We start from the raw sequence: 16,351 nt of genomic DNA on the forward strand, positions 1-16,351 counted from the left end.
TACCGCCAAAAAGCGGCTCTTCAACCTGTGGATCTGGTTGGCGTGGGCCACGAAGGTCATATTATAAAAAATGTTAGTGTTTTAAGACACATCATGACATACTAAACGACATGGATGGTTCGTCCCTAAGGGACGTCATTCCCTGAACTCGTGAACTGCTGTGATGGCCAGTTAGTGCGTGGAGACCCTTCGTCGCCCCTCCATCTCGTTTATTTGGCCCTTTTTTAGGTGCGCGGATTACTGTAGAGAGAGGCATTCCGCTTTTTTTTCCTACCTGTTCCCTAGCAGTTTTGCCACGTCGGCATCTAGACTCACAAACATATGCATAATCAATCATCACTGTTATCCTTTTCGCCTAAGGAATATATAACCATAGATGCACCGGACCGGCGAGTAAAAAGAGAACGAAAGAAGAGGACATTTTCAGTGGCACTAACAGACTTGACCGTCCAATTTGTAGCAGTAAGGAAGGAATTAACATTGTAATGATATTGCAGATTTCATCCACTAATCTCTATGTCCACCCTTTCATCATCTTTCTAGTTCGATAACTTCGTCAGAATTCGACAGCTGGGAATTTGGCGCTAGTCCCCACTGCCATACACGGTCGCATTGACCAACTGGTAGGCATGACAATATTACAAATATTTATTTGAAGTGTACCAGCGCATTGTCGACACCAAATACTATACTCTCGTGAACATGTCTGAACAAGCACAGGCTCCAGCGCGCGGAAACGATTCTGTCGCAAATGCTGCGCCCGAAGTTAAAGCGGGAAGCCCGAATGACTTTTTAAAAAGTAAGCTGCGTAAATATAACGTCTGTAGCTAACAGCTGAAAGGTGTCATCGGTAAACCTGTTATTGTTCGATTGAATTCCGGCATCGATTATCATGGTGCGTGTTCAATTTGAACTGGCAAGCTAATGTATCAGGGACTCTATCATGTCTTGACGGATACATGAATATTGCCATGGAAGATACAACAGAGCATGTCGACGGTGTTTTAAAAACCACATACGGCGATGCGTTCATTCGGGGCAATAATGGTATGTTTTTGTTTCTGTTTGTTTTTTTCCTGCATTTGCAATACAATAAACACCGCTGACCGATGTTAGTACTGTATATTACTGCGTTGGACATCTAGTGTAGTATCCTCCCGACATAGTGACGACAAATCCAGGTGATACAAAACCTTGATGATTATTCACTCGAAAGAACTTCACACTTTAGACATGCGCTACTCCATTCAGCACCACACAAGTCTTGCCGTGCAGAGCTTCAGCAGATGCGACTATTCAGAAGAAGTCGGATGGCATCACGCGTATTCCTACGAACGACATCTGTAGAAAATGATACACCATAATCAAACATTTGAGTGTTACACGAGCTTGGCAAATAGTTTTCTAAAAAAGCGTCAGTGCACAATCCCCCGGATAATTAATACGTACGGTGCCGCGCACTCTAGGGCACAGTGAGCAAGGTGGACTGGATATGTGTCAGTACATATTTCAGCAATAGGGGAGTGCTATTTCGAGACCCGATGCACATACAGCTGTTATGTTAGTCTTATTCAGAGGATAGTCAACATACAATTCTTCGACACAGTCTTCACCCTCATAACCTTTGCCCTCTGTTACACGCTCCTGGCATTCTTCAAAGTGATGCCGAGCCTCTGAGCATCCAGACGAGTTTTGGCATTCTGCACGTTCTGTAAGCTCGAGTTCAACCGCTAGATACATACGCTCATAAATTTCCGGGTAAGGCTGAAACAAAGAGGGGAAAGCGTATGTCAGTCGACAGCTCTCTCTTGGCACAAGGAAAAAAAAAACATACATCTTCAATCTCCTGCAACGTTAGAAAGAACCAAACAGTGCGCAACATACCTCTTCCTCCTCCTCCTCGTCTTCTTCCTCATCGTCGTCATCGCCTTCGTCATCGCCGCCCTCACTTGGCTCCTCGGACTGTTCCTCCTATCGTTTATGTTAGTATCCACAACTCTGCATTCTTTTCGGAAATGCGTACCTCGCTGTGTGCCACAGGGAATAAGGACTCGTACCAAGTGCTGGCAGACGTTCCTTCGACGGCCGTCGAGGTCGAGCCCATGTTCATGATCGTCGCAAAGAGGGACATATTTTTGAATGCCGTCAGTCACAAACGCAGAGACGCCAGGTCGTCAAGCTAGCCGACGTTGAGCTATTACCAATCCTTCTCTACCCCGAACCGTCCCGAATTTCCATGCTCCATCACGTGATCAGACTGGTTCCTGATGGAGCGCTAGATGATCACAAGGCGGGTCTGTGCACGGCTCACTATAAAAGGCCGGGAAGCCGCCACACAAACCTTTCCTTAACTCTAATTTCATCATGGTATGTTACCAGTAGTGAGCTTTCGTTGTCTGACCGTGCAGGCTATTGAGAAGGGTGCAACTATTCCTAACACGAAGATGGGTCTGATTCCCTGGGCTCCTGAGCTTGACTCGGGTGAGGTGTGCGGTGTCCCCACCTCGTTCGAGACTCACAAGGAGTGGAAGGGCAAGAAGATCGTGGTTGTTTCAATTCCGGGTGCTTACACCCCTATCTGCCACCAGCAGCACATTCCTCCCCTCGTGAAGCGTGCTGATGAGGTGAAAGCAAAGGGCGTGGATGCCATCTACGTTATTGCGTCGAACGACCCCTATGTCATGTCAGCGTGGGGCATCTTTAACAATGCTAAGGACAAGGTTGTTTTCGCCTCCGATCTTAACATTGCATTCTCGAAGGCCTTGGGCGCGACAATTGACCTGAGCTTCAAGGACATGGGTGAGCGTACCGCTCGTTACGCCCTTATTATCGACGACCTTAAAGTTGTCGATTTCGGATCGGACGAGGGTGACACTGGCAAGCTGCAGAATGCTTCTGTGGAAACCATCCTCCAGAAGCTCTAAGTAATATATGTAGAATGCGCTACAAAGAATTATTCTAGCTTATCGATTCAAGAGTGAATGTCGAATCAAGACGTTTGTTTTTTTGACGAGATTTGGTGAGAGTCGTGCGAGTAGTTTCCGGCATGATGTTAAAGAGTCAAACAAACGAAATTGGTAGGAACCTATAGTAAGTATGGATGCAATTCTTCGATGGAGAGCGAGGCTTTTCTGTACATGCCTGAGAGTACTAGAACCGAAGCGGAAATCACACTCGTGAAAAATTGGATTGAACCAAACGTTGTGACACGATTCATGTCACAAGCGTGGGGTTGAAAGTTTAGTCCATTTTCTAAACAAAACGTCAAATGACAAGTATCTGAAAGCATCGAGATTCAAGTAAAAGGCGAGCCCAATACTATATTTCTTTGAGAAGACTGGGCTATGTGACTGACACAATCAATAACTTTCAAAGTAGACAACTTCTGTAGGAAGAAACCATTGGACGAAAACATACAGATGCATTGCGCTACATGTCATCCATTCCACACTACTGAAGATTTATCTAAGTTAAATTCTGACCAATTTAAGCAACTATAAATCATCAAACATCAGGAGCGTCAGGACTCACTTCTTACTGAGACTTGATTCTTTGCCTTCGCGGGCAAACATTCTCGAGCTTGATGGTGATGTGTAACTAGTCCGGGATCAACTGTCCGTGTGGAGGCCATGCGTCATCAAACACATGTTGAGGCAAGCCTGTCGGGATAGTAGGATAGACACGTTTTGACTAATTTACATATGTATGGAATCATGTTGCTTGAACCGGCCTATTTAATCAGTAATTCAGTAAAATCGTATCCGGATTTCTCGCTAGCAGACGCGAAAGTCTCAGGATTTCGAGCCATGAATTGCTGCCGGAATCGTTCGACAAGATGCAGTCGGGTCACACGGTTGTTCGAGAAGGGAACCATGGACTCAGCCGTGTCGAGATAAATTTGGCTCATGATATCGCTTTGCATTGCGAGATTGCGGACGAAGCGGGGAAGCGTGGCAAATGAAACTAAGCAACCTTCACCAGCGGGAGAGAAATCTGGCAAGCCAGGTCGAAGTTGCAACGTCACATGAAAGTATGTTTCATCTGTGACGGAATAGTCCACGCCTTCACGAACGGTTGAATGAGGCGAGATGACTATATTCACAAAGTTGAATTGACTAGGAATCGTACCAAATTCATAAGGCAGACCAGAGTCATTGAAAACGATATGAACCCAGTCATTTCCAATAAGCGCTTTCTTGTGAGATCGGTTGGGATCTTCCGGATGATTCGGCATCAATGTACTTGTGTGGAAGACAATTTGTTTGCTGTAGTCGCGCCAGACGTAAGCATACTTACCATGCTCATTTGACTGGCGGTCTAATCCGCCTGTATATACGTCTTCCTGTCCAAGAAGAGGAACTAGATCACCTAGGCGAGATAGGAAAAGCATGTAAGCCATTGAACCGTGCGTGTTACTGAGAATCTCATTTTCAGTTGTTTGCTTGTACCCAACATACACAAGACCGATCTTGTGGAAGTCATACACAGGTGTTAGGTCCATAGCACGTAGAAGGCGTTCAGTCATTGGATCGTCTGGCAGCAGAATCGGGGGCGTTTCATTCGACTGGTCAGGGTATCCACTGAACTGGAGCGCCATAAAGATTGGTTCAACGTCAGTCATGCGGCTAGTCTGTAAACGATCGTCTTCGGTACGTTTTGACAAAGCGGTATCTGAGGGCGTGTCAGGCATACAAATGGCTGCCTCGGCTGACTCAGACTCGTTAGGCGCCTCAATAACGGGCTTATTGATGGATCCCTCCGATTTCCATCGCTCTAGAGCAGCAGCGAGGATGTCGGCCGTGCGCTCCTCCGCTGTGCGACCGTCAGACACCATGTTTTCCAGGCGACACACAAATGCGACTGTGCCGGAAGGTCGTCGGACTGTCGCTTCGAAGGTGCCACTGCGTGCAAGAGGGCGTATAGATATGAGGCCTTTGCCTAGGAGCCATGTTGATCCTCGGCTCGGAGGAGCCACATCATTCTTTTGTGCTAAGAGTCTGTGCAAGATGGAGCGAGAAGGCTTTGGCAAAGCGTTGCTGTAAGTGAAGCGAGCAAGAAAATCAAGGCACACGATGGTCTGATCACTTGGAGACTCTCGTCCTTCGTTTGCCAGCATGAGGCCTTGCGTGATGTACGAGGCATGTTTTGGCCTCTCGCTCAACTTTAGTGTCATAAACCACTGTGAGATATTGTTGTAGGCAAGCAGGAGCACATATTGTGACAAGGCAAACTTGGCCGGACTTGAGCGCAAATCCTCACGAGTATCGCTTGCTGCTTTGCTTTCATGGAACTGAATATACTGCAAAGCAATGCCAAAGACTCGGCGATAGTCGGCTTCTGTGAAGTTTGCATACAAGGCTTGCACACTGCTGACTTCGGCAAGAAGCTCAAGAATATGAACACTCATCTGAATCGATGACATGATCGTTGAGAGCTTCACTAAAATATTTGTTAACTGTCGCGTAAAGGATTTTGACAGTTCGTAGCCGGCCACAACAAGGGCACGAACACATGGTTGAGCCACTGTCTGTGAGTGTGACAAGCCAGCTGCAAATGCTTCGACGAGCTCATCCTGTTGTGCACGAGTGAACAGGCAATGATAAGCCATTAAAACCTTCAGCGTGGCGTACAATACGGCTGTGAGGTCTGTGCGGCGCAAATCGCCTGGTAAGACCAAATTCGGCAAGGGCTTGTTTTCCAGCAGCAATGGACAAAGCCAGTCGCGCAACTCGCAAATCTTGGTCGTTGCCTTGACGCCACAGAACAAATGCTTGTTGTTCAATTGCGACGGAAGATGTGAAATGATGTAAGATAGGACCTCCCAGTCTGACTCGCTCTGTAGGATATTCAGCATGGCTTCAAGATACTCAGACGTTGGAAAGAGCATAGGAACTGTGTCGCTTTTATTGTCTTCCGCATGCTCAGCAATTCGACTGCCATGTACACCAATCTGGGATACTTGCCAGATACAGCTGCTCCATGATGCTTCAGGAAATTCGCTCGATGGAACCTCAGGCGGCGCTGCGTTGCTTTCCTGCGTCTCATCCACGGAAGGTTGCGAAGTGGCATGTGAAAGGGTCGAGGAATGAGGCCCTGAACGTCCCCGATCTTGTTGATCACGTGGATCTTCATTGCGAGACAAGGTTTGCACGAGAGACTTGGTAAAGTCTTCCTCATGGTTTTGGAAATAGATCCGATGCTGCGTGTCGGCACGCAGACGCAAGATCCAACGTAAAATCATGAGTCGAAGCGATACGGGCACACGAGTGCTCGAGGAATTGGAATCTTCAGACACGGAAGAAAATGGCGCGTTAGCTTGTATCATGCGCAAAAGTTCGCGGAAGACAGCCAAACTACACTCTCGCAGCCGATCTTGCACTTCGCTAGTGGAGGTGTCAAGCTCAGGAGCCATTGTACTGGCATCCGAGATACCGAAGGCCATTTGCATGAACAACGTGATAAGATCGAGGATCGATCGCGTCGCCCTAGTCGTGCGAAGTCGAGCATCGCGTATATCGTCAACGTTGTGAGGCCCTACACTGCGTTGGCGCGAGTGTTGTGCCATAGCTTGAGGCTTTTCTAGGTTCTCGGCATTGGTGAGATTTGCCTTAAACACATTGTCGACCAAGCAGCGCAACAAATCGTAGAAGGGTTTGCATCCATTTATCGTTGGCGTGCATACGGCAGTGACCATCGCATGTCGCACCATACGACGAATCGGAACCCCAATTTCGATGTCTGTTTCTTTCTGAGCTGCCCGGGACGCCAGAGGAACGACCACGTGCTGGATCATTGGATCACGCAGCAAAGGCAAGTCCTGGACGAATCCATACACATCGACCACAAGCTTCACGGCATACAGACGGCTTGTTCTTGACATGAGAGCATGCATACCAGAAGCATCGAGGCCAGATTTTGGATAGAATGTATCACAAAGCTGGATAAGATTGTCAAGCCAATCTGGTGTGCTTGGAAGATAGATGTGTTGGTTCTCGTTCGCTTTGATCATACTTAGCAAGACATGATCCGGTAAGAGAAATGCCAAGCCCCAAAATGAATTTGAAATGATTGGTAGCGATATAAGAGGCTGCTCCAAACGGCTGCATAACAGACCAACGAGTGTATGGAGGACGAATGAAGACATATTCATCATTTTAATTCCTCGGCGCCGGCGCGACAAGTGTCGATTCATCAATGGAACAAGATCAGCAAGAATTCCCCAACTTGTCGAGATGGCGTCGTCATACAGCGTGCACAGCGGCTGGGGTGCCTGGCGGACTCTGACCGGGACATTCTCGAACAAAGAAGCATCAGCACATAATTGCCGCTCTGGTAAGTAGTCTTCAATCAAAAATAGACATATCAAGTCGAGAACATCATCGCTCTGAGATATAGCTCCGCGGATCATACTTTCAAACAATGCCTGCGATATCAGCGGCGACGTCTTCACGTGTCCACCCTGCTCCATGCGCTGCGCGACATTCCATATCATAGTCGCATGAATAAAGAGCAGGGCACCAACCCGCACAGATCGATTTCCGTTCCGCCGTGTGCATAAGATCTCGTACAAATGACGAAACATGAGGTGGACAATGTGGCTGCACACTAGGTTGTTCAGTACAAGCCGAAAATCTGACTGAATGTCAACACTGTGTAAACTTAATCGTGAAACGAGCATTTGCTCCTCTGTTTGTGCAATCGGGAGTCCAATCAGCCGGCATAAAGAATGAACGCATTCTGAGAGACATTCTGGTGGTACAAAGGTGTAGCAAATAATGGAATCGAGTGATTTAGCAAACCCGGTTATATCTTCGTGTTTGATGAAAGGAAACTCGCTGTCTTGTATGCCAATATAAACACCCGATTTCTCAGTTTGCCTTTCATTCTCCGGTTGCCCATCAATGGGATACAAGCTTGGTGTGTCGAAATACGTGCTGACATCCTCCATTCCATAGTATTTGTAGCCGGAGGAAGATGACATTGCAGTGGCGGTCGTTGTGGCTATAGCTGTGGACGAATTCGAAGTAGCAGCTAAACTCGCTGCAGCCACAGTTGTAGTTGCTTCTGATGGGGATGACGAAGAACTTGGATGTCTCGAATGTTTCGACCGGGCTAATGTTGGGATGCGAGGGTTCAGCACGAGCTCACAAAGACATATCAGGTACTGTTTCATATGTTCTTTTTCGAGGCGTGAGGCGTTGAATTTGCAAATCGATGTGAACATGTCGAACAGCGTGTACGTGCAATGTTCACTCAAAGTATACATGCCCGACATCTCGTGTCGACGGAACATGAGCAAGGCACCCCATGAGTATCGCAACCATTTCGTCATGACGTTAAAAATTCCTTTAAAAGCAAGAATATCACGACCGTCGCGTGTGAGCACTTGTAAGGCAGCCAATTGGCGAGAGAGTGTGTGAAACGCTTGTGAAGGCTCTTCGAAAATTTTCGGGAGAATCCAGTCTTCTCGGCGGTGAAGATTTACAATCAACCGATACAGCATGGCGCGGTCTAGCATACTTAATGCACGCGATGGCATCACAGCTTGCCACCCCGTGGCTGAAGACGACTCCTTCCAGACCTCGCTGGATACACTCTGTGTTGAGACATCCGCATATCTTAGCGTCGACGTGAGAAGTTCACATGAAAGAACGCGCAACTCGTATGCGAACGTTTCGCGGAGAAGGCGACTACATAAGACAATCAAGGACGACACGAGCGGCGTAGCGATGGGAGGGTCAAGAAGAGGTTCCAGCTCAGCAGGATCACGCATCAGACATTCAATCAGAAACTGCATGCGCATGCGCTGCTCCGCTACAGGTAACTTGGGCTGTAGCAACTGCTCAATCGCTCCGCGTATGTCACTCAACATATCGGATTGTGATGAAGCGCTTTCATTCTCTGAACGCCCAGCTTCAGACGCGGTATTGCGAGAGCGGAATGACAGCAGAAACGGGATACCAATTCCAGACTTTGACGAGGTACTCGCCTTGGGCGATGGGTCTGGCTCCATCGAACTAGCGGTACCGACTCTACTGCTTGTGCTGAAAGTATTGCCAAGCCAACGTGTCGATTGTGTACTCGAGTTAACCCTATACGATGGAGGTGTGTAATTTCTCAAAGCACGCTGGTGTGGCTACAACCAGACCGATTCCACGGCTTGCTCGACAGCGGCTATATTTTGTGCAGGGTAACGCGCATAGGACCTGTATTGTACCGCGTCTAGATCACATTCTAGTGATCTTGTTTGGTAGGCGTTGTTAGAAATGCAAATGCATGCTGTTTACGTACGAACAACTGCTCATACTCAAATAACCACCCTGTTCCAAGCTCTGCACTAGTTCTCGTTGATGGTCATGCATAAGAGTTGAGTTGGGTATCACGAGCAATTTTGGTACATGGCTACACCGCAATGCTTCCAAAATGGTCCCGGATCCTTGCGTGTGAGTGCCGCAGCGTCACGTACCACCATGTGAGATTACCAAACCGACGGACTCCATCAATGCGCGTAAATCAGATGTGAAGGCAAAGAGAAACACTCGGAGTTGACCATATGCATGGATCTCTACACCGTCTGTGCCTTGAATGCTGTTATGTACAGCATTTTTGGGTATTTCCACAGCACTATGTCCATACTGAATCAATACATACGCTTGGGGACCGAGCACCTTGAACACACTTTGGAGAAATGGCGTTGATAGTACTTTGTCAACTAGAGAATCAAATCTTGTGCTTCCAACGGTCACCAAGATACTGCGTGCGCGTTCCATGCCGGTCGATCTTGCAAGGTGGATGCAGCCGTCGAAGCAGGCCCGTGCATTCGCACACGCCTCCATAACGCATCACGAAATGCGCGCCGGCACAGGTAGTTGCAGCCCAAGACACAGTCCGGCAGTGTTACCTTGCCCATTGCCTACTTTCTGGCAGTTCATCTTCCCAGCTTCCCACGCATAGTCGACCCTGATGAGTAGCTCATCACTAGCAAAGCCATGGTATGATTACGTGGGCCTAGAGTCGCTCCAGTCGCATGCGACTCTTGACGCGAGTGATGCTGTGTCCATTGTTTGGCTAGATATTGATAACACGCTGTACTCACATATGGAAACTCGGTATGTTGAATTTGTAGCTTATGATGGGAAAACAGCATTTCAGACATGATGGTCGACCGTATCCATTCTTATTTCCGTTCACTTGGCCTGGAGAATGCTGAAGCGGAGCATTTGCACCAACGTTACTACAAAGAATATGGGCTGGCGATTCGTGGGTTGGTCCGTCACCATACTATCGACCCTCTCGATTACGACCAAAAATGTGATGCTTCTCTCCCGCTACAGAAGGTGCTACGGCCGGACCCTAAGGTCGTCGCTATGATGAAGCGCATCGACAAACGAAAGACACGTATTTTCGCACTCACGAACGCATATAAAGTGGTAAGTTCAAATGTGTTTTTCATGCACAGCTGACCACTTCCAGCATGCACGACGTGTGTTAAGCTTGCTGCAACTGGATTCTATTGTCGAAGGCATAGTTTATTGTGACTATGCGAACCCTGAATTGTACGTCGATCTACGTGCTGTTCAAATAACGTCCAGCTCTTGCAAGCCTGAACCAGAATTTTTCCTCGCTGCACAGGAGGCGGTACGAGCCTCTCCGAATATACGCCACTATTTTGTCGATGACAGTCTCGCCAATATAAAGCAAGCCCTGAGGCTAGGCTGGCAAGATAGTGGTACGTGCTAGACAACTGACTTAGTCCACTTTGACGAGACTCTGAAGCTTCAACACCCTGAGACATCGAAGGAAGGTGTCGTATTGATTTCTAACTTGCTACATTTGCAAATGGCTTGGCCGGATATCTTTGAATCACCCAATGAACCAGCTGCCGCTCCGTTTGCCGACAAGCCTGCGAGCCTGCAAGCCATATAGGAGATATTTGGCGTTGGTCCAACGTACTTAAGCTAGCCGGAAATCTCAACTTCCCAGACACGTACTGCCTCCACCTTTTCCTAGTGAATCCAATCGTTGTGTAGCAGTACGAGACATACTGTCCTTACACGATCGCCCGTCTCTTCCTGCAGTGTCGACCAAACAGTTCCATTTTGAGAACCGTCTGAACGTTTTTATTCGCATCAGTCCCCCCTTTCTGTCAGTTAAACCTCAGAAGGATGCAACAGGGACAGGTGCTCTACGCACCGTCTCCCTTGAGGGATACGTATGAACGAATCAAGGTGTATTGGATGCGACAGCCTCGTATAATTTTCGCGATCTACATGATCATGGTCCTGGTCATCGCGCGTGGGACTGTCTTTGTTCTATACCACATTATTGAAACAGATGGAAAGGGTCTCATGCAAGGTTATACGAAAAGCAAGTATGAAGCTCCTGTTGTTAATGACACCGTGCCGATTGACTCCACGTCTGCTGCAGCACTGACAACTAGTGCTTTTCCCGCCCAACTAGATTCAAAGTTGTACTGGCCCTCACTCGATATGATTTACACTCGATATGATCCGCATCGGGGCGAGATTCCACTCGATATCATGGCATTGCTTAATTCACCGCCCAATCTTACAGCACCACATGCATTCACTAACGCCACTACCGTGCCAGAAGAGGCCTGGAAGCACCATCCATGGACGCGTGCTGTAAATGGATCAAAGACATCCATGGAAGATGCAATGCGTCCCAACTTGCAGCCGAGGGAACATGACTGGCGGCCGCCTCCCCACAATGAATGGAAATCACCCCTTCAAGACACCGGCATATTGCACCCCAATCCTTCTGAGCATATACAATTCAAATTTGAGGATCCGTCTCGTTTTTCAGGAAAAAAACATGACACAGCGCGTGACCGTGTACTTGAGCGTCGACGCAAGTTGGTGAAGAATGCGTTTATTCGTGCCTGGCAAGGATACAAAAACTATGCATGGGGCGCGGACGAAGTTTCGCCTGTCTCTGAAAAGCCGAATAACAATTTTAATGGATGGGGTGCCACCATTATTGATGCCTTGGATACGCTCCTGGTCATGGGTCTGCACGATGAATACTTGTTGGCCCGTGAGCATGTCTATGATGTAGACTTTCATTACGTGGGTGGCCAGCGAAGTGCATATGCTTCGGCGGATGGGCGTATTCCCGTGTTTGAAACGGCTATTCGATATTTGGGTGGCCTGCTCTCTGCCTACGACTTGTCTGGTGACGAGCTCATGCGTGATCGTGCCGAAGAACTTGCACAGATCATTTTGCCAGCCTTTGATACTTTATCAGGACTTCCTGTTGGACGCATGCGTGTGGATGACAAGACTGAGTATACACCAAGCAAACCTCGTGGCTATCACGAATCTATGGTGCTTGCTGAGGCAACGAGTATGTTGATGGAATATACACGTCTTTGGCAGGTAACGGGCAACCGAACGTACTTTGACCGTGTCCAGCGGGTCACGGATTTCCTTGATTCGAACATGACAAAGATGAGTCTGATAGGCACGTTGCTTCCTCAGTCGCTGTATCCAGAAGAGTCGATCTTGTCGGGAAAATACTCGTTTGGTGGAGGAATCGACTCATATTACGAGTATCTTGTAAAAGAGCATCAACTTCTAGGCGGGGTTGTGGATCAGTATTCGCGCATGTTTACTGAGGCAATGGATTCAGCTGAGAAGCACCTATGGAAGAATGTCACTGTCGTTCCAAATGCACCGTCGCTTGTGGTTGTTGCCGACACATATGCACGAGGGCGAAGCTGGGCACGACTCGAGCATCTAGCATGCTTTAGTGGTGGCATGATGGCACTTGGATCACGCGTTGTGCCAAACCGTCGGCACTATTTGAACATAGCTCGTCTGACGACCGAGTCATGCTACTGGAGCTACAACAGCTCACTCACAGGTCTGGGTCCTGAGAATATGGAGTTTTTCCGTCCTTTTGACAAAGACCGTTATCACATAACATCGGCAGCGGATGGCACACGACACCGTGATTCTCCCGTGGGTGATCCATTCGTTGGAGTGCGCCGCATCGTCTCTGAAGATTACCGAAATCGGCCGGAAGTCATTGAGAGCGTTCTGTACATGTGGCGGACGACCGGTGATCCAGTATGGCAGGAGCGTGGTTGGCAGATGTTTGCGTCGTGGATGACGCATTGTCTTGTTCGTTCGGGCGTGAGTACAATCCGTGATGTGAACCAAGTGCCGGTCCTTTACGACGACAGCATGGAAAGCTTCGTGTTTGCTGAGACCTTCAAATACTACTACTTGCTGTTTTCACCGCCGGATTTGGTGTCGTTGGATGACTTTGTGTTTACAACGGAAGCGCATCCCTTTCTTGCGCCGAAGAAAGGTCGCTGGGCTCGTCCAGGGGATGTCCCGGTCTCATTCCCCAAATTCCATCGCGCATTTCCTACTTTTGATCGACCTTCAGGCACACTTACTTCTATGCAAAAGAACCAGTTGATCTCACAATGGGAGCATGTCAACGTCTTACATCGCGTGAGTCTTGACAAATGGCCCGAAGATGATCCTGCAGCACAAAAGTTGTTTCTCGAGGCTTTTTGGGCACGTGTAAATGCTGCTCAACAGCAAAGGGAGTGAACTTTGTAGACTGAGGTCTATGACGTCAGCTAATGCATTGTATTTTTTTTTCTCATGGCCATTTTGAATTCCTGATCATATATCTCCTTAGATCATATGTACATTTTTTTTTAGCTTAGCTTATGTATTCTTGGCAGCCTCCAGTAGCTCAGCACGAAGCTCTTCACTTGGTTGGTCATCAGGTTGGGCGCTTTCGTCCATAAGCTCCTTTGCTGCACGAAATACGGCTCCTTCCTCGGTCAAGAGAGTTTGAGCGCGATCATCTGGCGCTGATGGTGCAACAGTAGTTGATACATCAGGCATGAGGACAGCCTCATCTTCGTTGCCATGTTGTTTTCCTGTTGTAGCGTATTCAGCGGTCTTATGCTGAGTGTGACATCTTGTCCGCGACACCCGTCACACTCATTGTCCTTAGCGCCATGATCGCCAACCTCTTGCTTGATGCAACCATCTAGCTTTTGAACACCTTCCACCTCGCTTTGACCCAGGTCTGTAACATGCTCCTCTTCGTCTTCTTCATCTCCGTCTTTGGAATCGGGCGATTCAGAGTATTCGGAAGGCTCCGTCTCGCTCGCTGGCTGACTTGAATCAGCTGCACCCCCTTGTTCGTTCTGATGCAAAGCCCAGGCAAGTTCCGACTTGTCAAGCGGGCGTTGAATCTTGACACCCGGAGGAACCTGGTCCTGTGCTGCTTGTGCATTTGTCGCGCACCGCAGGTATACTTCGCGTGCGGCCTGAATAAACTCGGGGGTATCCTCTAAGGAAACATCAATACATCGGACGGAGGTGTTTCGGCGCGCGCCGGCAGCTAGACCAAGCATGCCGACGAGTCCGAGGGGGTTCTTTGTAAGATCCAGGTGGACAATGTTCTCCGCATCCGGGAGACACTCGGCAAGAGCAAGTGCGCCCTCAGCAGCAAGGTGTGTACCGGAGAGGTTTACTCGCTTCAAGTGTGGGTGAATGGCCAAAGCTACACGAAGGCGCAATACCCCGGTCAGATCGGGCCCACAGCACGCATTGGCGCTTACGTCGAGTGTTTCCAAGTTGGTATTATAGCGTAAAGCTTCTGCAAGAAGAGCAAGCCCATGATGTGTGATGGCGTTGTCTGCCAATGACAAGACGCGCAATGTTCGGTTGCGTCGCAAAGAGGTAGCAACACCAGACATATCATTATCATTGAGTCCGTTGGATTTCAAGTCCAGCGTCAGTAAATGGCCAAAGCAAGGTATCTCGGAAAGGGCATGCTGGAATGCCTGTGCGCGCGCGGCAATAGTCTGACGAAGTTCGGCTCGTTCAACAGCGCCTGGGGCGTCTGTGCCGTGAAGTAAAGATGATACAACGTGGTTCTGTGATTCATTGCCGTACAAGTCCTCGGGCGTCGATACTGCCACGAGGCCGACCTGTTCCATCTCCTCCATTGCAGGCAAAGCGGTCGGGTCCCAGTCACACAGCATGTGTGCTAGAGCTTGTGAGCCGACGGATGAGATGGCGTTTTGTCGTAGAGAAATATGCTTTAGAGAAGAGGCTCGCACGGCCTCTGCAACGAGTTCAAGATGGACAAGACGCAACGCACATCCGTCGAGTCGCAAACTGTGCAAGAAAGAGCGACGATGGGCCAGTGGCGTAAGCAGCACACGCAGCGACGACCTAGAGAAGTTGTTATGCGATACATCCAAGTGCCGAAGAACGCGGTTGTCGTCGATGAGTGCACTGACTGAGCGCCAACCTTGAGCCTGAATATTTGGATTGTCAGCTACAATGAGCGAGTGTACACTTTGCCCGAGGAACACAGCTGATGCGACGGCACGCATGGCATCAGAGTCAAGACCACATCGTTCGAGCAGAAGCGCTTGGACGCCAGTGGGTGCACACAACAAATCTGCGAGAGGCACGGCGATACGTGCCAGAGGTATGTCGCGAAAATCGAGTGCACGCACTCGCGCCTGTGGCCATGATGAGGCTTGCTCCAGCACAGCGAGAATTTCCGAGTGAGGTACATCTTCTCGTGCTCGGCAGCAAACCCTGTACAAACTTTGCAGTTCTCGAGGAGTCCAAGGCCGTCCACACAGTCGCTCTAGACGCGCTTGTGCCTCGGACTCGATTCGCTCGCGTGTAGCCGCCTCTTCACCGGGCGCCAGTGTTCGTGAGATGGGATATGTATGCGCCAAATCTTCTGTGCGAAAATGAACGCGCCGCAATGCATCGCTCAAGATGTCGCCGGACTCAAACGGAACATCTGGCTGCTTCTTACTCCATCGTCGGAGCACGTTGCCGAAAAGATTGCCCTCAGGCACTGGTACTTTGACAGATACATTATTTTGAGCTAGGCGTGCATTGACATGGTAGAGCCACTCTGGACCAGCCCATAGAGAATCACTGACCAAGGGTGCACAGGCACGAAGAATGCCCCGGTGTGGGGCTGCTCTAGCTTTGCACGGGGGTAAGGGCGATACTGAGGCAGGCGTCATCGTGTCTTCCACTTCCGACATGATGTGAAAGAAAAGTGTTTCCACTGCAAGTGGTAGCTGCGTCGTCGATCGTGGCCGCTGACTTGAATCTAGCTTGGGTGAAAATGGATGAGTGCCAGAGAGAGGGGTCTCAATGAGCCGAGTCTTTGGTGTACAGGTGCGACTCTGAACGGCGTGGGGTGTGAGAGGTCAACAATGTGGAGAGTGTGTTTTGCTGCTATGATTTCATATGAGCGGCAACATTGATTGGCCCTACATGCGTCAAATTTTGTGGCACAGTGTTCTTTCTGAACCCTG

General features: G+C 49.0%; 6 protein-coding genes across 6 annotated transcripts; 4 read left to right on the forward strand and 2 right to left on the reverse strand.

Annotated features, from left to right (window-relative positions):
- Positions 1–959: 959 nt before the first annotated feature.
- On the forward strand, positions 960–1,145 carry MGL_4041 (uncharacterized protein; the record flags this gene model as incomplete). Its single annotated transcript, XM_001728822.1, has 2 exons — positions 960–1,047; positions 1,117–1,145. The coding sequence occupies 2 exons, from the start codon at positions 960–962 to the stop codon at positions 1,143–1,145; spliced, it is 117 nt and encodes a 38-aa protein (XP_001728874.1).
- A 1,224-nt stretch (positions 1,146–2,369) lies between these two features.
- Positions 2,370–2,924, forward strand: MGL_4042 (uncharacterized protein; the record flags this gene model as incomplete). The annotated part of the gene is made up of 1 exon (XM_001728823.1): positions 2,370–2,924. One exon carries the CDS (start codon positions 2,370–2,372, stop codon positions 2,922–2,924), a length of 555 nt encoding a protein of 184 aa, XP_001728875.1.
- Positions 2,925–3,730: 806 nt separating this feature from the next.
- MGL_4043 (uncharacterized protein) lies at positions 3,731–9,013 on the reverse strand (the record flags this gene model as incomplete). Its single annotated transcript, XM_001728824.1, has 1 exon — positions 3,731–9,013. The coding sequence occupies one exon, from the start codon at positions 9,011–9,013 to the stop codon at positions 3,731–3,733; it is 5,283 nt and encodes a 1,760-aa protein (XP_001728876.1).
- A 1,144-nt stretch (positions 9,014–10,157) lies between these two features.
- On the forward strand, positions 10,158–10,926 carry MGL_4044 (uncharacterized protein; the record flags this gene model as incomplete). The annotated part of the gene is made up of 3 exons (XM_001728825.1): positions 10,158–10,430; positions 10,474–10,729; positions 10,754–10,926. 3 exons carry the CDS (start codon positions 10,158–10,160, stop codon positions 10,924–10,926), a joined length of 702 nt encoding a protein of 233 aa, XP_001728877.1.
- Positions 10,927–11,165: 239 nt separating this feature from the next.
- Positions 11,166–13,586, forward strand: MGL_4045 (uncharacterized protein; the record flags this gene model as incomplete). Its single annotated transcript, XM_001728826.1, has 1 exon — positions 11,166–13,586. One exon carries the CDS (start codon positions 11,166–11,168, stop codon positions 13,584–13,586), a length of 2,421 nt encoding a protein of 806 aa, XP_001728878.1.
- A 239-nt stretch (positions 13,587–13,825) lies between these two features.
- Positions 13,826–16,054, reverse strand: MGL_4046 (uncharacterized protein; the record flags this gene model as incomplete). Its single annotated transcript, XM_001728827.1, has 1 exon — positions 13,826–16,054. One exon carries the CDS (start codon positions 16,052–16,054, stop codon positions 13,826–13,828), a length of 2,229 nt encoding a protein of 742 aa, XP_001728879.1.
- Between the last annotated feature and the right edge of the window lie 297 nt (positions 16,055–16,351).

The sequence above is a fragment of the Malassezia globosa genome, assembly GCF_000181695.2.
Source record: "Malassezia globosa CBS 7966 chromosome Unknown mgl_sf_13.1, whole genome shotgun sequence".
Classification (NCBI taxonomy): Eukaryota; Fungi; Basidiomycota; class Malasseziomycetes; order Malasseziales; family Malasseziaceae; genus Malassezia; species Malassezia globosa.